The sequence below is a fragment of the Mesoplodon bidens genome (assembly GCF_964165515.1).
Source record: "Mesoplodon bidens genome assembly, chromosome: 3".
NCBI classification, from domain to species: domain Eukaryota; kingdom Metazoa; phylum Chordata; class Mammalia; order Artiodactyla; family Ziphiidae; genus Mesoplodon; species Mesoplodon bidens.
Genome location: NC_138178.1, coordinates 30455637 through 30481092, shown reverse-complemented (window position 1 = coordinate 30481092; position 25456 = coordinate 30455637). Strand labels below are relative to the sequence as shown.

Here is a 25456-nt window from a genome sequence, read left to right as displayed (position 1 = left end):
AATCTATGTAATACATCTGAGTGGTGATCAGGAACAGATTTATAGTGTTGAAGGCTTTTATTATTGAATAAAAAAAATGAAATGACTAAGAATTCAACTCAGGCAGTTAGAAAAAGAACAATTAAACAAGGAGGAGACTAAAAAAGTGAATTAGAGAAGAGTATTAACTGAAAAACTATTAAAATAAGTAAGGGTGCAGCAAGGTGTATGGTTATAAAAATAAACTTAAAAATAATAGTTTTATTAAATTATACTGACTGTTCCCTTGGTTTACTGAGACTTGATTGCATGGATGATTTTCCCTGCTCTGAGGGAGTGTTGGCCTTCCTAAGTGTAACATGTAAGGTACAAATCATTAAGGAAAAGACGGACAGAGTCAAAAACACTTAGGAAAAATGGCTATGCGTAAAAATGACGCATAAAAAGGAGGAAAAGATAAACTTAGAGATGCAAATTAAAGTAATTGTGTATTATCTATTGGTCTGTCAAAGATTTATGAATAATGGTTAATATTGATATGATTTTGGGGAAATGGCACTGCTGGAGGGTGGATGCAGAGGCGCAGTCTCTTTCTTAAATGTGCAAACCCCAACCCTTGGATCCAGTCATTCTATACATAGCCATTTATCCCAAGGAAATACCCCAGCAGAAAAAATGAGCAAAGGACAGTTCATAGTAGTTCATTGAAGAGTAGTTCTTGGAATGTGGTCCCCAGACCAGCAGCATTAGCATCAACTGGGAACTTGATGGAAGAGCTGATTCTCAGGTCCCATCCCACACTTCCTGAATCAGTTAGTCATCTGTGTTTCCAGGAGCCCCCCAGGGGCTTCTGACTAAACTGCTGCAGGAAAGAGCCCCTAGAGATCATGGCTTAAGTAAGGCAGACGCCACATTCTCCCCTGACAGACTCGTGGTGGCCAGGCTGGTGGGCGTCTCTGGTCCAGGCAGTCCTTCATGGACCCAACAAGATCCCCGCATCTTGTCACTCTGCCGTCCCCTTTGGTAGGGCTTGTTCACATCTAGGGGTGGAGGCTGGGTCACACCCACGGACCTGCTTGCAGGCAGGGGAAGAGCGGCTGGAGAGCAAGGGTGCTTTGAGGCCAAGACCCTGGAGCAGCACGTTTTAATTCCCACCTACAGCCTGTTAGCTCACGCTTAGTCACACAGCCACGCCGCCTGTAAGAGAATGGAAACGTAGCTCCTGCTGGCTGGCCATGTGTCCAGCCCAGGCACTCTCACCACAGGAGAGAGGAAGGATGGTCTTGGGGACAGCATCTGCCGCGGCGTGCCGCTGGGACCTCCAGACACCTGTGAGCGTCTGCCGTGTGTCATCCCCCACACTCCCTCACTCTCCTGGCGAGACGACTCCAGGCCCTGGCAGCAGAAAGCCCAAGATTTTCAGGTGAAGCACACAACACCCCCATCGCCTGGCTGCTCGTGCTCTAGCAGCAAGTAAACTGATAGACGAGGCTGCCCACGCCACGTGTATATGGTGGTGGGATAAACACAGTCACGATTAAACTGTCATTTGGCAAAAAGAGGAGTGATGCGGCAGACAGTGGTGCTCAGGAGCCCCCAGATCTTGTCTGCAGCCTGGCCGTGGGTGGGGCTCGGGTCAAACCATCTGGCCACCCTTTGTCCTCTGGGAGCAGCTCTCTTGTCCACCGCCCTCTGTCGGCCCTGATTTTGCAATTTGGAGGGCTTGTCGTTGTCTGTCGCCCTCACTTGCCACATCTGAAGTGCGGGCAGTTGTTCATCGTGGAGGCCGCGAGGTTTGCTGGTGCAGCTCTGGCTGGTGCATGCATGGAGCTCAGGGCTCCAGTGAGAATCAGTTACGGGTACTTGTAAGCTGGGCTTATAGTTTGTTTGGCAAAACAATTCCCTCAAGCAGTTAACCGTAGTAGGCTTCTAACTAGAAGCTTCTAGTCAGTTTCCCATGAAAGTAACCATACTGAAGATTTCTCCTAGACAGAGACTTCTCACCCTTTTATTCCCTGGCCTTTGCCTTTTGCTTGTTCCTCTCTCCCTCAGTTAAATGGGCCAAGATCAGACAAAACCACAGGTTGGGGACAGGCCCCTTACTCTGATCCTTGTAGCTGGACCAGCCTGTGTTGTCTGTCTCTGTGTGGCCTTTGAGAAGGGCTGTCAGTGCCTGTTCCTCCTCCTCTTTGGGACAGAAAATTGTTTTTGCATCTTGCACAGCCTCACACTTCTGAACTCCCAGTCAGTTCGGCTTACAGGCCGCGTGCGGAGAGAGCCTCCCTCGTAAGGGGACAAATACCGTCTGAGCTTATCTTGGCCTGGTAGTATTTTGTTAAGAGTTACCCAGTGTATCCCAGCGTTTGCCTCTGTATAACCGTTTACTCGTGTGCTACAGGCATCGTAAGCACATTATTTGCCTGCAGGTCTTAGGAGGCACTTTGTTATGCTCTAACAGGGTTATTGGCTTTCCACGTCTGAGTACCTCTTTCTGTGTAACCCACGGCACATCCGCTAAGCCAATGCCGGATGATTTGTTTTTGTTACTCACTTGCAGGCCCTTATTTCTGCGTTAAGACACAGGCTGTCAGAGCCTCTCTGACAGCAGTCTGGGGGTGCGGGGTCCAGGCTGGCAATGCTTCTCCATACGTTTATTTGGGGACCTAAATTCCTTCCATCTAGCTGTTGGGTGGTCTGGTACAGTGTTCCCTTGTCCATATGGTTCAAAGGTCCTAGCATGTGTGCTCCATCTACAGAGGGCCGGATGGACAGGTGCCCTGCATAGTGTTAAGGCTGAGATATGGCAGTGCTGGACACCGCTTCTGCCTCCACCTAAGCCACGTGGCTACCTCCTGCTGCAAGGATGGCCAGGCACTGATTGTAGAGGACAGAGAGAATGGGCTTGAGGAGCCCTTAGCAGCCTGGCATGGCAGCAAAGGTGAAGATAAAATTCTACTCCACTGATAACAATACTGAACGTGTATTAAGTTCTTATTATGCGTACACCTTATTTAATCCTTAGGATAAATATATGAGGAAGATCCTGTAATTCCCATCTTGCTGATGAGGAAACCGAGGCTTTGAAAAGCTGAGTAAATTGTCCAGTGTTTAACCCCAGGTTGGCCTGACCCTAGAGTGTGTGCTGTTAACCACAGTGCTGTGCCCCTGCTCAAGTTACTCACAGAAATGCAAATGAAAACGTCACATTGTCAAGATGACACAATTTTGTACTCCTGAAGGTGAGAGCACAGAGAAAGGTATTTTGGGACCCTTTCCTGATAGGAAAATTTGGTAATATAGTCCAATTAAAGTCATTAAAAGTGCTTATCCCTTGACTCAGTAGTTTTACTTCTAGAATTTTTCCTGAGAAAATAATCAGGAACTGAGATGTATGTTCAAGAATGTCCATTGCAGCTTTATTTGTCATTGTCAAAATAAAACAAGAAGAACCAAAACCCACAAAGAAATAACCCAAATCCCAGCAGTAGTGGGTTCATTAAGCAAATCTTAGTTCTACTGCAGCTGTCAAATAGCATGTTTTACAAGTCTGTTTGCTGTTCGGGAAAATGTCATGGTTTATTGTTAAGTTTAAAAAGTAGGTTATCATATAACATAAAGAGTAATAATATTAAAATTTTTACATTGGTGTATGTATTTATCCAAAAAAGTGGAAAGACGGACAGCAAATGTTAACAGCAATTTCTGGGTGACTGGATTGAGGGTGAATTTTTTTTTTGGCTGTGCACGTGGGATCTTAGTTCCCCAACCAGGGATCGAACCTGTACCCCCTGCGTTGGAAGCACGAAGTCATAACCACTAGACCGTCGGGGAAGTCCAGAGGGTGATTTTTTTTTCTTTGTGCTTTTCTGTGCTTTCTAGGTCCCCTCTTAGCATGTTATTTTTGTCAGTAATTTTCAAACAATAAATGTTAATGAAGAGACATACACACACCCACACACACAAAGGAAAAGGATCAACACCTCATAGAAAATAGGCAAAGGACATGGACAGTTCATAAAAGTAAACTGGCCAGTAAACATTTATAATCCAATAAATCAAATTAAAACAACCATTTCCAACATCACATTGGCAAAGTTTGAAAAAATCAGGGTGCGTGGAAGTGGTACATTCAGACAATATTTATCAGCAGTCCTTTAGAGGCACATGCTCTTTGACCTAACAATTTTACTTCCACAGGCCTATTCCCAGAAAAGTCACCAAAGAACAAAGCCGCCTGTGCACGGATGTCTGTGCAGTGGTGTGCAGGAGGAGGCTTCCTTAATCAGTGTGGTCCTTCCAGAATGTTCTGGGAGTCTGTCTGATGGCATGGTTGTAAAGAAAATTATGTAGACAACTATGTTTTTTTATGATGGGGGTGTGTGCCTGTGTGTGTGTGGTGTGTGAAGGAGGGGCGGGTATAGATAAAGACTGGAAAAACATGTGCCAGAATGTTATATGAGTGGTGATATCTGGGTGGTGAGATTTATGTGATTTTTATTTTATTCTGTGCATTCTCTGTTTTCTGAGTTTTTACAGTGAACGTATCTTATTACTTTTGTACTTAAAATAAGTGTCACAAAATTTTAAAAAATCTATCCTATTAGTTTACGTTTGTACTTCCCACTATAGAAAGAAACCCTGGAAATCATTTTCATCTTTTGTTTTAGCCTGTGATGCGTTAACCCCCATGTGACTGTTCTCTCACCAGTCAGGAGCTGGCGGAAAGCACGGTGATAGCCAAAGTGAATGGGGAGCTGTGGGACCTGGACCGTCCGCTGGAAGGGGACTCTACCCTAGAGCTGCTCATGTTTGAGGACAAGGAAGCCCAAGCTGTAAGTGTTTAAAGACCAATCCACCATACTTTGGCTATTTATGTTGTCAATTACATTACGTAATTATGAAGCCACATACTGAAGTCAAGAATGATGGGTTTTGTGGCCTTCAAAGGTTTAAAATGCATATGTTGGTGTTTAATAAATATAATATTAATAACACCATATTGAAAAGTGATTCAGAAAGTGCAGTTTATAAATGAGATACATAGCTTATATGTATTATTTCATTTTTCTCACTTAAGATCTAACCCAAACAACTGTCACCTAACTATATGCCAGCTGTCACCTCAGAACTTGTGAACATTTATTGATTCCCTCAGTCAGCTGACTAGCATCTAAGCTGTTGGGTGCATGTGCCAGACCTTGTGGGGCGGCAGAGGCTCCTGCTACAGAGTTCACTGGTGGGAGGGGTAGTGAGCAAGGAAATAAACAACTTGACACTTTCGGGTGGTGTCAGCCTCCGGAGAAGCCAAGTAGGAGCAGCCATAGTAGCTGGCCCGGCAGTTAGTTTTCACCCTCTCCTGAGGGCGGAATCCTGCCAAGACCTGAGCAGTCTCCCACACTAGCTGGCTCTTGGTTGACCTGCAGACACTGTTCTTTAACAGATTCTTTAACAGTGGGCTGCTGCAGGCTTTCAGTCTGTCAGGTGTTTGGGTGGGGGGACGGGGGAGCTACCAAACTTAATGTTCCATGGAGGGGTCAGCCTCTTTGGAGTTCTTTCCCCCTGTGTTTAGTGACATCATGAAAGAGAAAACTTATTTATCATATTATCTTGGGGAATGTTTCTAGAGTGTCTCATCAGCCCACCCCTCTGCCTACCCTGATACTAACATGGCACCTGGTGTCACATTACAGGACCTCCGAAATACTTGTGGTTGTTTATGAAAATGAGAATGTTCCGTGCCAGGCACCAGACCCAGCCCCTTGTGTACGTTATCTCCCTGAGTCTGCACTTACCTTTTCACACGGGTACCATGTTAATAGTACACAGGCTCAGGATGGTTCAGTAACTTTTCCAAGCTCTTGATGCTTCTTTTAGTGTAATTTAGTAACAGAGACTTTTTTTGTTATTCTTGGATTTTATTTTCCTGTTACTATGAACATATTAAGATTTTGAACATAAACCCATTTATGAGTATTTAATGCATATCCATGAAAAAGAAATCCTGGAAAAGCAAATCTAGAAAACTCAGATCTACAAGATGATAAAATTAATGATTTTGTAAAGCATTTTTTACTGTACAGAAAAATTCATCTCCTTTGTATAGCAAACTCTCGGTATGCGGGCCTCTCACTGTTGCGGCCTCTCCCATTGCGGAGCACAGGCTCCAGATGCGCAGGCCCAGCGGCCATGGCTCACGGGCTCAGCTGCTCCGCAGCATGTGGGATCCTCCCGGACAGGGGCACGAACCCGTGTCCCCTGCATCGGCAGGCGGACTCTCAACCACTGCGCCACCAGGGAAGCCCACACCGTGATTCTTAATTACAGCGATCTGTTCATCTTCTTTTAAATACGCTTCTCATCTTGCAATGATGCACTTAGAGGTTTGTTGCCTGCCCTCTCCCCCACTAGGCTGCAAACCGCATGAGGCCAGCAGCTCGCATTTCTTTCTCTCTTGTGTCTCCAGCACCTAACACAGTGTTTGGCTCAGGCAATTTCCAGGTGTGCACAATGCACCAAAGAAGGTACTTGGGCTGACGCTGGCAGCCAGCCTGCCATCCTGTACCATCCCAAGCAGAGGGCTCTGCCCTAAGGACTGACCCTCTGGGCCTGGTGCCGTGGGTCGGGATTGCACAGAGTCTGTCAACCAGCTAGCTCCCTCTATTCCGGTTTATTGTCTCAGACAGCTTTCTAATTGCAATTTGTTTCCTTTTTAATTAAGGAAAGTGCTGCCAGAGGACTCGATTGTCTTGTTCCTTTGGCATCTATATTTATTGTTAATTGGTGACTGGTTAGTTTTAATGTATGCATAAACCATTGATTCCTTGGTAATTCAAAACCCAATCAACTTTCTGAACTTGTAGAGCTTATGACTGGCCCTTGGACTGCAGTGAATTAACTAATGTACACCCTGCCCAGGGGACCCCGGCAGCCAGCAGACAGTCCTCAGTGACCCCTCTGTCTTGAGTTATCTTTCAGACTTCCACAGCCACATGCTATTCAGCACGTGAAGACTGCTGTGTAGACGCAGAATCTTGTTAACGTGAGTGATGTCATGAGCAGCCGCTGTGGCCTCGAATCTGACTCTGAGAGGCTGCCTGGAGGAGGAGGAAGGGGGCCCATGCCCGGCACTCCCTGGCGTTCCTCTGCGCTGGGCCTGGACCGGCTCTGGGCGGCTGCTCTGCTCGGTGGTCAAGGCACAGAAGGAAGTGGTTTAGGAGCTGGGCTTCAGTGCCACACAGAGCAGCAGCTGCACGTTAGAACCAAGCAGCCGGCTGCCGGGGATTCCAGGGAGGGCTCAGGAAGCATCTCTCGTCAGCAGTTGCCAGAGATCGATGCTGCCTTGTGTCCCAGTGTCTGTCCCCTTACACTGTATCCACGTGCTCGCTTGTCCTCTTGTCTGCCTGATGGCTTCCCGTGACCCGTGGTTGTGGCCACGGCCTCTGTCCTGCCCACAGGTGTACTGGCACTCCAGTGCCCACGTCCTCGGGGAAGCCCTGGAGCTCCACTACGGGGGCCTCCTGTGCTGCGGGCCACCCACCGACTACGGGTTCTACTACGACATGTTCCTCGAAGACAGGTAACGCCTCTGAGCGCATGTGTTTATAGTGGTTACACATTAGTGTACTGAATACCTATTGCAGAATGTGATTATAGATTAGGTCACCATTTATGAACAGTATTATTTTTTTTGAGTTTAGATTCAAGTGTAACTTCTCAAATTGTGTTCCTTCTTTTCTTGAGAAGGATGTGATATGCTATTTATGTAACCTGAGACTTGGCTAGGGCAAACTACTAATTTGGACCAGAGTTGTAGGGTTAATCCCTGGAGAGCACATAGTTCAGCTCTGCGCCGTGACGGTCAAGGGCGCTGTCCACCGCAGCTACACATGTCCCACAGCTGGTGCCAGAGGGGCTGGTTCGCAGCGGCCTCACGTTCTTCAAGTAGATCTGTGCTTGAAATCACGAGCAGCAGACGCAGCCTCGGCCCACCTCCTTCTCCATATCCCTTGTCGCCCTTAAGGAAACCACCAGTTCTCAAACCAAAACCTGAGGGTCCTCCCAAGCCCACCCTGCTCCTTGCCACCCCCTAACCCCCCCAGTCACTCCATCCACTTCTGCCAGTTTTATCCCCTAAGTAGTTCTCCCCCACCTTCTGCCTTAACATAGACCCCCAGCGTCCTTGCCTGGACGACCGTGGTACATTCTCCCGCCATCTGCCACCTCCACGCTGCCAAAGTGACCCCTCCCTAACCGAGCGCCTGGCACTCTGCAGCTCCTGCTCCCAGCCTGTCCAGCGTAGTCCCCACCCCCACCCCAGAGTCATTCCGCAGAATGTGTTGACGCCTCCTATGTGCTCCAGGCTTGGTGCTGCTGACTCCGCACTGGACAGATCAGCCTGCCCTCGTGGGCTCAGCAGTCTGGCTGGGGGAGACAGACATAGACAGACACGCAGCTGTCTGCTGTCGGAGGTGATGAGGTGGTGAGGGCCGTGAAGGGGAGGTGGGGGCCTGAGCAGGCAGCCAGTCAGCTGAGAGCTCAGTGACCTTGAAGCAGGGGTGGAGTGGAGGGAGAGAGGGAGCGAGCTCTGAGGCTGGTGGGGGAAGAACGTACCAGGCCTCTGTGGGACAGCCCTGGGTCGGGGTGTGTGCGGCTTGTTTGAGGAATGCAGGTGGCCCACAGGGCTGGAGGGGTGTGAGCACAGACAGGGGTTCCTGAGAGGAGCCGGGGCTGCCCAGTGGAGGCTGGCTGACCTGCAGTTCACACTCTCAGAGCTTCCTCCCAGCCTGGATCTCCTGGTCTAGGGCAGAGGCATGGCGCACACTCCACACTACGCTTTTGAACAAAAACGTAAACGTGTGAAGAATGAGGAAGACTGCCCAGATGATCAGGCCCCGGAGGAGCTTGCGGTCCAGCTGGGGAGTGTCCAACGGGGCTGTTCAGAGAACTGAGGGCGGTTCATCAGCTGATGCCTCTGTCTCCCTCTTTGAGAAGTAGGGTTACCTGCCTTGTGAAAGGATGACTGACCCTCTGAAGTCCTGGACAGTAAAGTACCACGTTCCTCGATGTAGAAGGCTGGTCAGCTGGTGACAAAGGCCACAGGTCAAAGGTCATGTCTGAGCAATCTGTGCTGATTCTCGCTGCTTTTCCCTGCAGGGCCGTGTCCAGCACAGAGCTGCCAGCGCTGGAGAGCGCGTGCAAGGCCATCATCAAAGAGCAGCAGCCTTTCGAAAGGTTGGAAGTCAGCAAGGAGGCCCTGCTGGACCTGTTTAAGGTGATTTCGTGCCGGGAACGTGAACAATATTTAATACAGATGACTGGTTTTAACAAATAATTGGCCACTGCTCACCAAATTGTTCCAAATGGGTTGATTGAATTTTTAATGCAGATATAGGTAGGTGAAGGGCCGGGTGAATAGTTTCATACGTGTGTTTTATAAATCTGATTAATTCTGAGTGTTGTTAGTACTCCGGCTATTGAATTCAACAATATGTATAATACCAAATAAAATTCTGGGGGCTTCCCTGGTGGCGCAGTGGTTGAGAGTCTGCCTGCTGATGCAGGGGACGCGGGTTTGTGCCCCGGTCCGGGAAGATCCCATATCCTGCGGAGTGGCTGGGCCCGTGAGCCATGGCCGCTGAGCCTGCATGTCCGGAGCCTGAGCTCTGCAACAGGAGAGGCCACAACAGTGAGAGGCCCGCGTACCGCAAAAAAGAAAAAAAAAAAAAAAAAAAAAAAGGATTCTGGGTTTTCCTCTTTCGTTTGGGGTTTTCTGCTAATTTTTTTTTCACATCTTTATTGGAGTAAAAATGCTTTACAATGTTGTGTTAGTTTTTACTGTTCAACAAAGTGAATCAGCTATATGTATACATATATCCCCATATCCCCATATCCCCTCCCTCTTTTTTTTTCTTTTTTGCGGGTCGCGGGTCTCTCACTTTTGTGGCCTCTCCTGTTGCGGAGCACAGGCTCCGGACGCGCAGGCTCAGCGGCCATGGCTCACGGGCCCAGCCGCTCTGCGGCATGTGGGATCCTCCCAGACCGGGGCACGAACCCACATCCCCTCCATCGGCAGGTGGATGCTCAACCACTGCGCCACCAGGGAAGCCCTCCCCTCCCTCTTGAGCCTCCCTCCCACCCTCCCTATCTCACTCCTCTAGGTCATCACAAAGCACTGAGCTGATCTCCCTGTGCTATGCAGCAGCTTCCCACTAGCCATCCATTTTACAGTTGGTAGTGTATATATGTCCATGTCACTCTCTCACTTCATCCCAGCTTCCCCCTGCTCCCCGCTGTGCCCTCAAATCCGTTCTCTACACCTGTGTCTTTATTCTTGTCCTGCCATTAGGTTCATCAATACTGCTTTTTAAAATTCCATATGTAAGCGTTAGCATACAGTATTTGTCTTTCTCTTTCTGACTTCACTCTGTATGACAGATTCTAGGTCCATCCACCTCACTACAAATAACTCAGTTTCGTTCCTTTTTATGGCTGAGTAATATTCCATTGTATATATGTGCCACATCTTCTTTATCCATTCATCTGTTGATGGACATTTAGGTTGCTTCCATGTCCTGGCTATTGTAAATAGTGCTGCAGTGAACATTTTGGTACATGTATCTTTCTGAATTATGATTTTCTCTGGGTATATTGCCCAGGAGGGGGATTGCTGGGTCATATGGTAGTTCTATTTTTAGTTTCTTAAGGAACCTCCATCCTGTTCTCCATAGTGGCTGTATCAATTTACATTCCCACCAACAGCGCAGGAGGGTTCCCTTTTTTAATTTTTACATGTCCTCAGAATTTTATTTACTTCATGTAGTTAAAATTGGAATCTTCGAGAACAGTGCTGTCCAATAATGAGATCCACAAATATGAGCCACATATGTCATCTTTAATTTTCTGGTAGCCACCTTTTAAAAGTAAAAGAAAGATGAAATTAATTTTTATAACATTTTATTTAACCCAATAAATCAAAAATATTGCTTCAACATGTAACCAACATAAAAAGTAATTAGTGAGCTATTTTATTTTCTTCTTTCCACATTATGCCTCTGAAATCCAGTGTTTTGCCCTTGTGGTTTACCTCATTTCAGATCAGTTGCATTTCAAATGCTCAGTAGGTTCCCGTCCTGCATGGCACAGCTCTGGGCTCTCAGCTCTTTGTATCCCCACAGTCTCAGCACCTAGAACATAACAGACGCCCATTCAGTGTGTGTTGAAAAAAGTTAACATTTTTTCCCACTTAAACATTTTGTGTGATAATATGTAAATGTATTTTTCTTTGTAGTACAATAAATTTAAATGCCGCATCCTGAAGGAGAAGATTAATGCGCCAGCGACCACGGTTTACAGGTAAAGTGTGTGTGAATTTTAAACACTGCTCAGTGGTATACATCTGAAGGCATTAACAGTAGCAAGTCTGTCTTTGATGGGTGGTCTGTTTGTAAATTTGCATGGTTGGTATAGTACTACTGTAGGTGGGGACTCTGAAATGTTATCACCAAAGGGGAATTGTTATTTTCTCATTTGTATTTATCAGGATAGTACTAAAAACCCACATTCTGTTTTCTGGATGTTAGCTGTAGCAGCCTCTTTCTCCCTGTGGGTAAGACTGTGTTCTCAGGGCCTCACATTTTGGGGGACTGTTAGGGAAAGGAATTCTGTTTGTCCTCCCACATTCTTATTGAGGGGCAGTGGGAGCTGTCATGGGCCATCTCCTCGGGCGGGGATTCTCTGCCTCTTACCATGCTCTCCACTGCTTGGGGTCCAAGAGCATAACCCTCCAAGCGTCAGTTGGACTCACAGTGAGACAAGAAGTGGTGGGAAGCAGAGGCCAGCAGGAGCCCCTACCCAAACCACTTAGTTTTGCTGGGCATTAGGCTCCCAACCCCTTTTACTGGGCACTTGTTCAGCTGCCTTGTGGGTACTGCTCGTCTCTGTTCCTGTGTGTCCTGCTCTCTGGCTGCCTGTGACCTTCACGGTCCCATCGGAGAAGACCTGGTCCCTGTATAAGTACGACCACAAATATCCTCCACAGGGAACTTCCTTTCCACACTCAAGTACTGTGGTTCTCTGCCTTAATTGTACTGTGAGTAAAATTATACCCCCTTTATGCACAGCTGTGCACAGTGCATTTCTTCTTTAAAAAAATAAATTTATTTATTTTATTTATTTACTTTTGGCTGCGTTGGGTCTTCATTGCTGCACGTGGGCTTTCTCTAGTTGCAGCGAGCAGGGGCTACTCTTCGTTGCCATGTGTGGGCTTCTCACTGTGGTGGCTTCTCTTGTTGCGGAGCACGGGCTCCAGGTGCCTGGGCTTCAGTAGTTGTGACACGCAAGCTCAGTAGTTGTGGCTCATGGGCTCTAGAGCGCAGGCTCAGTAGTTGTGGTGCACAGGCTTAGTTGCTCCGTGGCATGTGGGATCTTTCCGGACCAAGGCTCAAACCCGTGTCCCCTGCATTGGCAGGTGGATTCTCAACCACTGCACCACCAGGGAAGTCCCCACAGTGCATTTCTTAAATGATAATATGAACACATGGCCATTTTATGCTGAAGGTGGATACCATGCTTATCTTATTTTTGCTGCTCTCCAATGACCTGATAAGATTTTGTTATTTATTACCTATAATACAAATAAGTGTCAGTATAATCATTTTAAAGTTTAAAAATAAATGAAGAAATTGAAAAGGTATGCTAAGTTTTAAATTTCTGGCTTTTAATACTTGACATATGGGTTTTTTTTTTTAACTTAGGTCAACATTGATGCTTATTCTGTCAATTGGAATGGCTTGTATTTAATTTTTTGAAAATAAATGGCTTTTTTTCTATGGAATTATTTAAAGATTAGCTTATTAAAGTCTTTCATGCTAATCAGGCATTTTTTTCCATTTCTCTGAGCATTGACTTACAACCTCCATCTTGGACAGAGAACAATACATAAAAGCCTGGTCATTCAGAGAAATGATGTTTTCATGTTTAAAGCTTCATTGTACTTTGGTGAATAATCCAGTCCCTTTATGTATTCACTGTAATTTTTAACTTTTTAACCAATGAACTTTAAAACTACTTAAAATTGGTTGGAATAGTTAAGGAACAACTTTTTTTCTTTACTAAATTTTCCTTAAATTGGTTGACGTTAAGTCACCTTCCCTCAGACCCACATTATTGGTATCTTAACTCTGCTAATGTTTCTGTACTTGGAGAAAAGTCTGCGCTTGTTAGGGTTTGGTGGTCCCTTGTTCATTATAGGTGCAGGCGAGTCCCCAGCTGCAGCCCCGTGTGCTTTAATAGCGGTGTCGTCTCTGATCTAAACCTTTGCCTGAGATTTACACTGTTAAGTCGGTATGCTGTTTTTCTAAACCAAGAGACAATTAGACATTTTGTTATGAAATCAGAGGGCCTAAAAACAAACAAAAGCCCTTGAATTTATTTACTTCTTAAGTAGACTTTATTTTTTAGAGCCGTTTAGGTTCGCAGCAAAATTTAGAAGAAGATGCAGAGTTCCCATACACCCTTGCCCCCATATATGCACAACTTCCCCATGGTCAAGATTACCCACCAGAGGTGGGAAATGAGTTACAATCCATCTACACTGATGCTTATAGCATGCTTCACTGTTGGTATTGTGCGTTCTGTGGGTTTGGTGAAGTTTATTTTTAATGTAAAATATTAATGCATTTTTTAATAACTGTCACATAATTTTGGTTTTGAAAATTAGTGTAGAGCAGGGAAATGGTTATCTGATTTTAAGACAGTGAAGGTTTTTAGGAGCCTTAGGGTGTGACAGTGAAAAGTGGTGTCTCTGTCTTCACAGTTTCTTTCCAAGGATTCTGTGGCTTTTGAATGTGACCCAAGGAGGGAAGGCTGGGATCTGAGACTAGGTGAATCGCCTCTTTCCTGCTCCTTAAATTAAAAATTAGTTTAAATTAAGTTGTTCCTAAATTAAACATTGCCCCAAAACATAGAACATGGTTTCTAATGAATAGTCCCAAAGCTATAACTGTGCCTGGGCATGTTTTAAATATTTCATTACAGGTGTGGTCCACTAGTTGACCTTTGTAAAGGCCCCCATGTAAGACACACTGGAAAAATTAAAGCGATAAAAATTTTCAAGGTAAGGATTGATTTTTTTCTTAATATAGTAAACTTAAGATGAACTAGATAAGATAGTAGTTCAATAATATCTTTTATAACCTGAACACCATGCCTCTTAGAAACACTACATTCATATTTGATTTTTATATGGGCTTCTAAAAATAATATAATTTTTTAGAATTTTGGTAATTAGAACATTATATGTAGCCTTTAATTATTTATCATTTAACCTTACTATAAGTGTTACAGTGCATTTCTTTTTCATCTATATTAAAATATTGTTCTGCATACTATTGTTTTCTTGAATTGCCCTAACGTGAACAAGAATGTTTATCTGCATGTGAGAATAACGTACTGTAGGAAAACGAGAAAAAAAATGGGATAGAGTGGTATGATGCAGAAAACACATTCTGGAATCAAAAGGCCTGAGACTGACATCACTGTCCTGCCCATCCCAGGCCTTGGTTTTCTCACAGGTGGAGGAAGGGTGATGACAGTCAGCAAGGCTGGCCTTCATGTCCCCACACCTCTTCCTCCACTGCCCTCTCCTGGGTGATGCACTTGGTGCTTGGCCTTCCCTCATTTCCACACTTTCTTTCTCACTTTTCATCCCTAGAATCCACAGCAGACTGACTACATAATTTACTGATTAATGGTATAATTTGGGCTGGGAAGGTTTAGTTAGAAACAATTTAAGATTCCAAGTCTACAAAAACTCATCTTTAAGTAAGCTATGCTGATGTTAGGGTGAGGAATTGTGTACAGTCATCCCTTGGCATCCACGGGGCAGTGGTTCCAGGATACCCGGCTGGTACCAAAGTCCACGGTAGCTCAGGCCCCTGGTATGAACCAGCTATACATATTTCAGAGCAGTTTTATTTGTAACCAAGGGTTTGGTGTGTTTACCCAAATCTCATCTGATGTTTAGAATTCCTCAACATATTGGGAGGGTGACCCTGAAATGGAAACGCTGCAGAGGGTCTACGGGATATCCTTTCCTGATGACCAGATGATGACAGCCTGGGAGAAGCTGCAGGAGGAGGCCAAGACCCAGGATCACAGGAGGATTGGGAAGGTGCGCCGCGCTGAGCGCTGCTGAGCTGGCCTGCGACCGTGTCTCAGAACTAGGGTGTCTTAAAACTAACATTTCTTCTTCTCCTCCTCTCCTGTCTTCTGTTTTGCTGGCGCTCATGGTTTGCTGCTGAGATCTTTCACGCTCCTACCCCAATGTCTTCTAACCTCTTTCCTTCTTGTATTTTTTATTAGATTTAAACAATTGCACCTTTCATTTTTATCATGATATAAAAATAACCTTTTTAAAAAAATTGTGTATACTAGATAATATACTTTGTATTTGGGAAGCACAGCAGAAACAAAGAAGATCTGCAAGAAGGCAGACCTGGGTTTAACTCTCAGTCCTGCCACGTAGGAGTTGTTACATGACAGGCCAGGCACTCGCTGTGGAACTCCATGTCCTCGGCTCTGCTGGGTAGCGTGCAAGGTGGCATGAGGACGGACACTGGGTGGTGGTGGCCGCCAGGCTGGGCTCTCAGCATGACGGTCATACTGATGTCACGTCACTCAGAGCCCACCTCCAGCCATTTCTCCCCATGAGATCCATACTCCAAGGTGCCGAGGAGGAAATCAGCAGTAAATACTAGGTGAAATAAAAGCCAAGTTCAAAGCTAAGTAACCATAAATATGAGTTGTAATTTTACATGTAGATAGATTCAAGTACAGTATTGAGGGACTTTGGAATGTCAATATTAGAATCGGAAATAACTGAGTATATGTTTTATTCCTAGTGTATCATTTGTATACAGTAAATGTTATGCAACGACAGTGAAAATGAAATGCAATTATTGTTTTAATCTAGGAACAAGAACTTTTCTTCTTCCATGATCTGAGTCCTGGAAGCTGTTTCTTTCTTCCCAGAGGAGCCTTCATTTATAATACACTTATGGATTTCATACGAGTAAGTTAATTTTTAAAATATTCTATACTTATTCAACTCCACTTTACATTTTACTATTTTCTCTCATCATAAAATGGCCAAGCATTTCCATTAATTTTATTTTAATAATACTAAGAATTTTGAACCTCAGAAATGCCACATTGTGCCTTCAACTAAAAACATTGAAACAATTTGTATTTTCCCTAAATATTTACATTTATCCTTGGACTTCATTAAATGTACCTCTTGTCCATGTAAGTTTCTAGAGCACGTAGGATACTAAGGTAAACTTCAGACCAGGTGTGGAACTCCCCCTGAGAGAAGGAAGGAGGAAGGGTTCTGTGTGGCACAGAATGCTAAACTGTGAAGTATCATTGCTTCTCAGGATGTGATCCCTGGACCACTGGTGCCTCTCGCCATTGTTTATTATGTGACTCCTGGGTGATTTGGCAGCTCCAGAGCAAAGAGTGAAAAAACAATTTTGTAAAATAGCTACTTGTACAATAGGACAAGTTCATAGAGTAGAAAGTCTTCATTAGGACTATGTAGATGTTGTTCAGAGGTGACCCAGGCAGACTACTAGGATTACTTTTCCTTTCTGTACTTTCTGTGTCTTTCCTGTAATTAATAATTACCTAAAACTTTCATTTCCTCAGTTTTCTATGTGCCCATCACTAATTCACCCTCAACTTTCTATCAAAACTCTAAAACTCCTTGCAGTGTATTCTGATGATTCAGGTAATCTCTAAGTAAATTTTTTTTCTTCAAATTTGGTCCTCTCCCTCCAGAATTGACTTGCTGCTAAGATTCTTGACAACTGATGTCTTAGGACTTCTTTTCGTCATTGCCCTGGCTACTCCCCTCCTGTCTTTCCTGTGCTGAATCCCCTCTCCCCTGACCCATGTCTTCCTCTTCCTTGCTTGTTCCTCTCGTTGGGCGGACCACCTTCCACAGTGCCTTCCTGAGAAGGTACGCGGCCTGTACTGGTTACTCTCTGACTCGCTTTCCTTCCTTCTCTTCTTGGCTGTGCGCCTGGAGGCTGACTTCTGGGGGCTGCATGCCTTCCACAGGGACTGGCCACTGCTTAGCCATGGGAGGAGATCAGAGAGCAGGGAGGTAAGACCTGAAGAGTCTTTGAAGGGTGTCAGACTTCACCAGGTGGTAATGGCCATCACAGCTGCTGTTTGGGGTGTGCTGTCTTTGCTGGAAAATCAGCACAGCCCTTAGCACCTTGAACTCCCTGGGTTGGAGGTGGAATGTGTGGAGAATAAACAGGATGCCTCTATGGTGGCCTTAAAAGAATCTTTTATCTTTTATAGATGCAAGACAGCCATGGCTGATGATCAGGCCCAAGGCCTGATCGTATGGGTTGCAGTACTGTACAGTCATTTACATACGTAAGCCCAGTGGTCTCTTCCGCTGAGGTAAGGGCATTGGTGGGAAGGACGGGGGTCTCTGAGGCTTCGAAGGGGAATGGTTGGCAGACACAGATGAGGTGAAGAACTCTGAACCCCCAGATATCCGTGTCTGAGGAAATCGGCCTTTCCATGCGAAAAAGAAAAACCTCTCAGAGACTTTGCCTTCTCCTGGTTCCCTGGTATGCAGTCTTGCCTCTTTCCACAGCTGATCATTTTCTATTCTGTGCTGGATATTGTATGTAAACATACCTGCAGAGGCTCCGGGTGATGTTTTCTCCCACTTGAGCAGTTACCCATCGCCTAGACGGAAGAAGAAGCCCTCAATGCAGAGACTGAGCTCAGTCAAGGCTGGGCTTGCGTTTGGATGGGACACAGGCTGCCCTTGTGTCCGGGGCCTGGCCCCCAGGGCTTCCAGCTGAGCGTCTGGTGGCTCTTTATGTCTTCAGCCCCCAAAGGCTGGAGGATAATCAGCTCTGCCCTTTGAATGTGTTTTGAGTGCTGAGTGAAAGGTTGCTGAGTCTCCTCTGGTTACCACATCAGCGCAGAAGCTAGTAACTCATCTCGGTGCAGAGGAGGCTTCTCAGGTATAGCCCCTCGGGTAGAGTTCCCGTCAGTGTAAGACCTGTGGACTAAAGAGACAGGTTACCTGTGGGCCACCGCACTCCCCCCACCCCGCCACATTATAAAATGATGGAGGAGTAGGAGGCCCGGGACATTCCCACTCAGGAAGGGATGGGCGCAGAAGGAGGTGCTGGGGTCGGTGATCTGTCGAAACCCTGATTCCCACCCATCTTCCCTGCTCCAAGGTCAGAAAACGCTTGTTATTCAGGACTCAGTTCTCTTCCCTCTGGGCCCTGGTTCTGAGTCAGCCTCCCTGCCTGTGTGGACCTCTGAGCAGCTTTCTCAGTGTCCCCAGCCTGATTCCTTCTGTGAAGCTTGGGGTCCAGAGACCTCATTTCTTCTCGTGCTGTCTCTGTCCCTTTCAATCCCAGCTAGTACAGTTCCTTTAGGAGTGTGGGGGGCACTTTTACATACAGTGTTTATAATCAACGCTTAGATAAAAGCCATCCCTGCGTCTCTCTCTGGGACAGATTCTTCCCTACCCAGGGCTGCCTGGGAGGCTGCTGGGAGATGACACTTAAAAATGTAAAAGCCTCATCTTTAACTGAGTGTACAGAGCGCAGTCCTAAGACTCTTAAAGCCCCATTGGGTACTCAGCTCATTCCGAGGTCTTTGCAAAGGGCAGACAGCCGCACCCTTAAAATTTTACTTTTGTCCTCGAGAGTCTTGTGACTCTCTTGCTGAGAGGGTCTGAGGGTGAGAAAGTTTTATTTTTGAATTCGGTAGGTCCTGCCACCTTTGTATTTCCTCTAAATTTGTCTCAGAAACGTAATAGCGCTCTCTCTAGTTTCTGTCTTCTTGTATTTTGTCACAGGCAGTTAGAAGTCGGCTGTCCCTTTCCACATTCTGCCCGGACACCCCCAGCTAAGTCTGTGAGTTCTTTGGGGACTCTTTCTGTTTTCCGTGTTACCTGGGGTGACAGGGTTACCAGATCCCTGGCACCACCTAACAAGGCTCCTCTTTTCTTCAACTTCCAGTAACATTTTCCTCCCTATTAGTGTTCAGCTCGTCACAGACAGTTTCTTTAAGGCCCTTCTAGCTCTGCCCACCACTTGGCCCTAAAGCCACAGCCCCCTGTTCTAGGGTTACTGGTGCAGCAGCACCCATGGCCAGTGCACATTCTGTCCTGGTTGTCTGTTCTATCGCAGCCTAGAAAACCATCCTGAAACTGAGTAGCTTAAAACTGCTGATTAAAACTTATCTTTCATGGTTCCAAGTGTTAGGCTCATCGGGGTGGTTCTTGCATTAGGTCCCTTATGTTGTTGCAGGAAGGGGAACCCCTTCCAGAGCCCAAGAGCAGGCTCTTGGCTAACACTTGGAAATGAATTGTCCAAGGAGACACATGTGCTGACAAAGCAGGAGACTTTATTGGGAAGGGGCGCCCGGGGAAGAGAGCAGTAAGGTAAGGGACCCCAGGAGGACTGCTCTCCACGTGGCTCGAGTCTCGGGTTTCATGGTGATGGGGTTAGTTTCAGGTTGTCTCTGGCCAATCATCTTGCTTGGCCCATATTTGGTGACTCAGGGTCCTTCCTGGTGGCATGGGCATCTCTCAGCCAAGATGGATTCCAACACGAGGGTTTCTGGGAGGTTGGCCGGACATATTATGGGCTGACGTCTCCTCCCTTCTCCTTTTAGCCCCTCCCGAATTCTCCCTGTTAGTTTTCGGTGGCAGCACCATGTTCTTTATCAGGACCTCCTGCTGTGAGACAACACAGGCAGGCCATTATCATAGTGCCTGGCCAAGGCGGGCAGTTTTGGTCAACGGTTCCCTAACAATATTACTGCATTCGGAGGGAGGCTACTGATTGAAATATAAGTTATATTTATTAAAGTGGACAAATCTGAAGCATTTCACGAGTGCACATCTACCAGCCACACTCAAATCAAGACCACGAACCTTCCATCTTGTCGTGTGTCCTCTTGGGTCTCTTCCCGGTTTGTACCTGCCTCCCCTCCCCTCCCCTGAGATCACCTCTATGCTGATTTTGGTTACCATAGATAAATTGCCCTTGGTTTTAAACTTCATAACATGGAATCGTAGTATTCACTATTGTGTTTCTGGCTTCTTTTGTTCAACTTAATGTGTGAGATTCATCCAAGTTGTGTGTATTTTGATTTATCCCATTTTATTACTATAGTACAATCTGTTTATTTATTCTCCTGTAGATGCACATGTAGGTTGTTTCCAGTTTGGGGCTATTACATATGAAGCTACTGTGGACATTCTTGATCATGTCTTTGGTACTCCCAAGAACCCACTTCTCTTGGGTATTTACTTGAGAGTAGAATTGCTAGGTCCTGGGGGAGTAATGACAAACTTTTTAAGAAAATGCTGAACAGTTTTTATGTAGTTGAACCACTTACTACTCCTTCTAGGAATATATGACTACTTAATTCTTCTACACTGTTAACAAAATTCAGCCAAGTAAATTTGAAGAACTAATTGGCTTTATTCAGAAATTCAAGAATCAGCAGCAGTAGGAGGGGCTGTACGAAATGGAAGGTTTTTATAGGTAGAAGGAGGGGAGGGGGCGAGAAGGTGTTAGCAAATGAAAAGAAAGGATTATTTCAGGCAGGCTGCCTTCTACTGGGGGAGGAACAGCAGGGTCTTTCACAGGTAGTTACCTCACCAATGCTGATCAGGACATTTCAGATGGGCTGTTGTAAAGGTCACATCTCTGGGGTTTGAAACTGTCTTGGTTTCCTGTCCTGGGGGTAAGTGACCCCATTTGGGGCTTGTTATTTCTTTTTTAACACTTGGTATAATGGCATTATTTTGCATATCCCTGATGGAGAGTGATGTTGAGAATCTTTTCATATGCTTATTGGCCACTTGGATGTTCTCTTTTGTGAAGCTCCTGTTTAAATATTTTGCCCATTTAAAAGTTTGGGTTATCTTTTTATTACTGATTTGTAGGAATTTTTTTCTATATTCTGAATCTGAGTCCTTAGTTAAATATATATAATAAATATATTTTTTCAGTCTGTGGCTTCTTGATTTATTTTTTAATGATGACTTTGGACCAACACTTTTTATGTTTAATGAAGTCCAGTTTATTACTTTTTCTTTTCTGCTTAGTGTTTTTCACGTCCTGTTTAAGAAATCTTTTGCTGACTTCAGAGTCATGAAGCTATTTTTCTTTGTTCTGTTTAAAAACTTGTTTGCTTTCACACTTAAGGCTATGATTTCCCTTGGATTCATTTTGAGGTTCTGTGCTTATCCAGTAACTTCAGTACCGTTTATTACTGTAGCAGAATCTTTGTCCTAAACCAAATCATTGCATATATATTTTTTCCAGGTATTTATTCTGTTCTTCTGATCCCTTTGTTGTCTGGCCTTGCATCAGTACCACACCGCTTTGATTACTATAACTGTATTTTAAGTCTTGGTGTCAGTAGTTTAAGTTCATTAATTTTATTATTTTTCTTCAGGATTATTTTGGCTATTCTTTGCATTTCCGTATAACTTTTACAAGAAGCTTGTCAATTTCCTAAAAAAGGAAAAAAACACTGCTGAGATTTGGATTGGAATTACATTCAATCTATAGATTAATTTGCAGATAATGACAACAATATTGAGTTTAACAATCCATAAATATATAAATCTTGTCAACTCATTTAGATCTTTATTTTCCCTCAGCAATATTTTGTTATTGCTGCTTTAGAGGTCTTAACACATCTTTCATCAGATTTATCCCTAGATATTTGATTTTGTTAATGGAAACAGCAGAAAAAACACACACAAAAAATGCTAAACATCATTAGTCATAAAAGAAATGAAATTTTCAATGGAAACCCTAAAATATAGAAGACAGGAGCAATACCTTAAAAATGTGAAGCCAAGAAATCTATATCCAGCCAGAGCAGTCTTGCTTCTGGGATTCTCCCGTAAGGTTTCAGTTTTCCCAGACCTGCTGAGGCTGCTGCTCATCTGCTTTCCAGATTCGTAAGTACGTAGCTGTCATCTCCTCTCCTTTTTCTCTTTGGCCTTGTAGATTTATGCTTTTATTAAAACTCTGGTATTTTAGTGTGATTTTGGAAAGGATCTGTTTAAGTGGAATCACTTTAGTGTTTATAATGAAAAATTACTTAAGAGAATTTCTTTACGCACTGATATTTAGGTGCTGTTTCCAGTGGCCAAATCATAGGTGCAGGTGGAGATTCAGTACCTTCTACGGTATGAAGTTATTACTTCAGGGATGAAATATGCTTTTTAATCTTCAGAATAAGCCTTCAGGATTTCTTCACATCAGACTGAGCTATAGACTGGCCAGTCATCATGACTTTGCTCTTTCTCAGACTTGATTTTCTTTACTCTTTAGAGAAAGAAATGGATGATATGGATTCAGATATATTTTTCCCCAACTTTTTCTTTCGAAAAGTTCAAATCTACAGAAAAGTTAAAGTGCAGTACAGTGAGCATACATGTGTCCTTCATCTAGATTCATCAATTGTTAAGTTTGCCAATTTGCTTTCTCTCACCCTGACACGTATGTGCATGTGAGAGAGACAAAACAATATATATATATATATATATTACACACATATAATATACAGAGATAAGGTGGTATACATGCAATACATGTATACATTTTATGTATAAATGTAGCAGTTTTTTTTTGCTAAACTGCATAAAATAAGTTGCAAACATAATGACACTTGCCCTCCTAGGGCATAGTTTAAAATAGTTTCCAAACACCTCAACAAAACAAATTCCTAACATGATTGTGTCCAGAGTGGGTTAAAAAACAATCTATCAATTACTCTCTTCTGAGCTTAGCTTTAAAAGTAACCTCTAGTAAAAAGAAACCAAAACACAAAAACCCCTTTAATTTCTGGGATCTTGTTTGTTGTTTTTAAATTTATTTATTTATTTATTTATTTGATTTTGAACTGTGTTGGATTTTCATTGTTGCACACGGGCTTTTTCTAGTTGTGGCGAGCGAGGGCTACTCTTTGTTGCGGTGCGCAGGCTTCTCATTGCGGTGGCTTCTCGTTGCAGAGCACGGGCTCTAGGCGCATGGGCTTCAGTAGTTGTGGCACGCAGGCTCAGTAGTTGTGGTGCACGGGCTTAGTTGCTCCGTAGCATGTGGGATCTTCCCGGATCAGGGCTCGAACTCGTTTCCCCTACATTGGCAGGCGGATTCTTAACCACTGCGCCACCAGGGAAGTAGCTAGGACGTTGTTTAATCTGAGTATATGGAGCCATCTGACTTACCACTAAATAATTAACTGCCATTCATAGTGACCTATAATTTTGTTGAAATTTTCCTATTTGGCAAAAACAAAGGTTAAGTAAAGAAGCTTACTGGATAGCTGAGACCCAGGCTCTTCACGACTGGACTGAAAAGATGCTCAGCTGAAGAGTGACAAATAATATATCCCTGTCAGTGATGCAAAATTGTTCTTTGTAGTGATTTTGAAATAGTATATTTTATATTTTTTTAATTGTATAAAAAATATATATTTTTTTTTTGGGCCTCCCTGGTGGCGCAGTGGTTGAGAGTCCGCCTGCCGATGCAGGGGATACGGGTTCGTGCCCCGGTCTGGGAGGATCCCATATGCCGCGGAGCGGCTGGGCCCGTGAGCCATGGCCGCTGGGCCTGCGCATCCGGAGCCTGTGCTCCGCAACGGGAGAGGCCACAACAGTGAGAGGCCCGCATACCGCAAAAAGAAAAAAAAAAAAAAAAAAAAAAAAAAAAAAAATATATATTTTTACTTAGCTAAAATATGGTGATCTAGGTTTGTGCCAGATGCCCATTAAATGATTAACACATGTTGAAACTCTAAGAAACACTGAACAAAGATCATCAGATTGATACCTTGAAGAAAAAAAAAAGCAAAGTTAAAGTAAAAGAACAACTCTGCTTGAAAACAAGACTCTCTTTCCCTGACCCCAGTGATGGAATGAGGGAAGCTGTTAATTGATAGGGAGGGAGCAAAGCCAGCTCATGACTCAGTAGATAACAGCCACTTAAAATATTACAAATTCAGGGCTTCCCTGGTGGCGCAGTGGTTGGGGGTCCGCCTGCCGGTGCAGGGGACACGGGTTCGTGCCCCGGTCCGGGAGGATCCCACATGCCGCGGAGCGGCTGGGCCCGTGAGCCATGGCCGCTGAGCCTGCACGTCCGGAGCCTGTGCTCCACAACGGGAGAGACCACAGCAGTGAGCGGCCCGCATACCGCGCAAAAAAAAAAAAAAAAATTAAAAATTAAAATTCCCAGTTTTATTTCTATTTAAAACTCAATGGGCCAAAACTATAAATTAACATGGCACTCAGAGGCTTACTGAGTTATAAAATTATTCTACCTCTTAAATTATAGAAAAAAAACTCCTGCTGTTTATCTGGAATGTACAAGGATTTGGGAGTTTGTAGTTACAGAAAGTTTATATATATATATAGTATTTCAATTACTAATTCTCAAAGAATTAAAACATTATACACTATATACTATTATACTATAAAATAAATATACTTAATGTGAAAATTATACTGAGCATACACTAATCTTTCTTTCATCCATAAAGTACCACCCTTAAAGCCAAGGGCATATTAACCATGAATTAATGTAAGACATAATCCTGAATTTCAAAATCTTTGTTCACAGTGTTATTTGCCTGGAGTTGTGACCTGTCCCAGCAGATTTTAACTTTGCGTGTGCGTCTCTCTTAGGAGGAGTACCACCGACACAGCTTCATGGAGGTGCTCTCCCCCAACGTGTACAGCAGTAAGCTCTGGGAAACCTCTGGACACTGGCAGCATTACAGTGACAACATGTTCACCTTTGACATTGACAAGGACACTTTTGCCCTTAAGCCCATGAATTGTCCGGGGCACTGGTGAGTATTAAAAGTGAAGCAGATCTGTGCCTATAAACGCATAGCAAACTTCCTCACAATTAGTCTTTAATATTATTTTGCTTTTTGGAACTAAGTGATTCCTTTATTCTGAAGACTGGCAGTTAGAAATCATCTTTACCAAGTTATTTCATTCTGGAGAATAAATTTACTTTTTAAAATATGTTTGCTCTTTGACAGGTGTGGGATGTTAGCTGGAAACCATTTAGTATTTTGTGCTTCTCAGAGGATAATGTTACATATCAACTTTATAAATTATTGTAATATTTCTCTTCCTAATAGTAATACACTTCAAATATACATATTTGCAGAACATCTAGTTCTTACATACTATTTGGGTTGACTGTAACAAGAACAGTGAGGTCAAAATAAATGACTGGATTTCATTGATTCTAAGATGGCTTTACCCCTGAAATTGGGATGCATCTTGTAATTGGTATCTTAACATTATGCCATAATTTAATTAATGGTTATTGTCTTTCTTAGTGATGTATAAAATAATGGTACATCTTACAATCAAGGTTGTCTTAGA

The 25456-nt window shown here is 44.2% G+C and overlaps 1 protein-coding gene across 1 annotated transcript in view; it reads left to right on the top strand.

Annotated features, from left to right (window-relative positions):
- The window catches only part of TARS3 (threonyl-tRNA synthetase 3), a 51905-nt gene that overhangs the window by 4302 nt on the left and 22147 nt on the right, over positions 1-25456 (top strand). Inside the window, exons 4-11 of the mRNA XM_081227300.1 lie at positions 4688-4811; positions 7434-7555; positions 9133-9250; positions 11267-11331; positions 14014-14092; positions 15002-15148; positions 15950-16048; positions 24740-24906. Coding sequence (XP_081083426.1) covers positions 4688-4811; positions 7434-7555; positions 9133-9250; positions 11267-11331; positions 14014-14092; positions 15002-15148; positions 15950-16048; positions 24740-24906 — 921 coding nt within the window. The remainder of the gene's footprint in view (positions 1-4687; positions 4812-7433; positions 7556-9132; positions 9251-11266; positions 11332-14013; positions 14093-15001; positions 15149-15949; positions 16049-24739; positions 24907-25456) is intronic.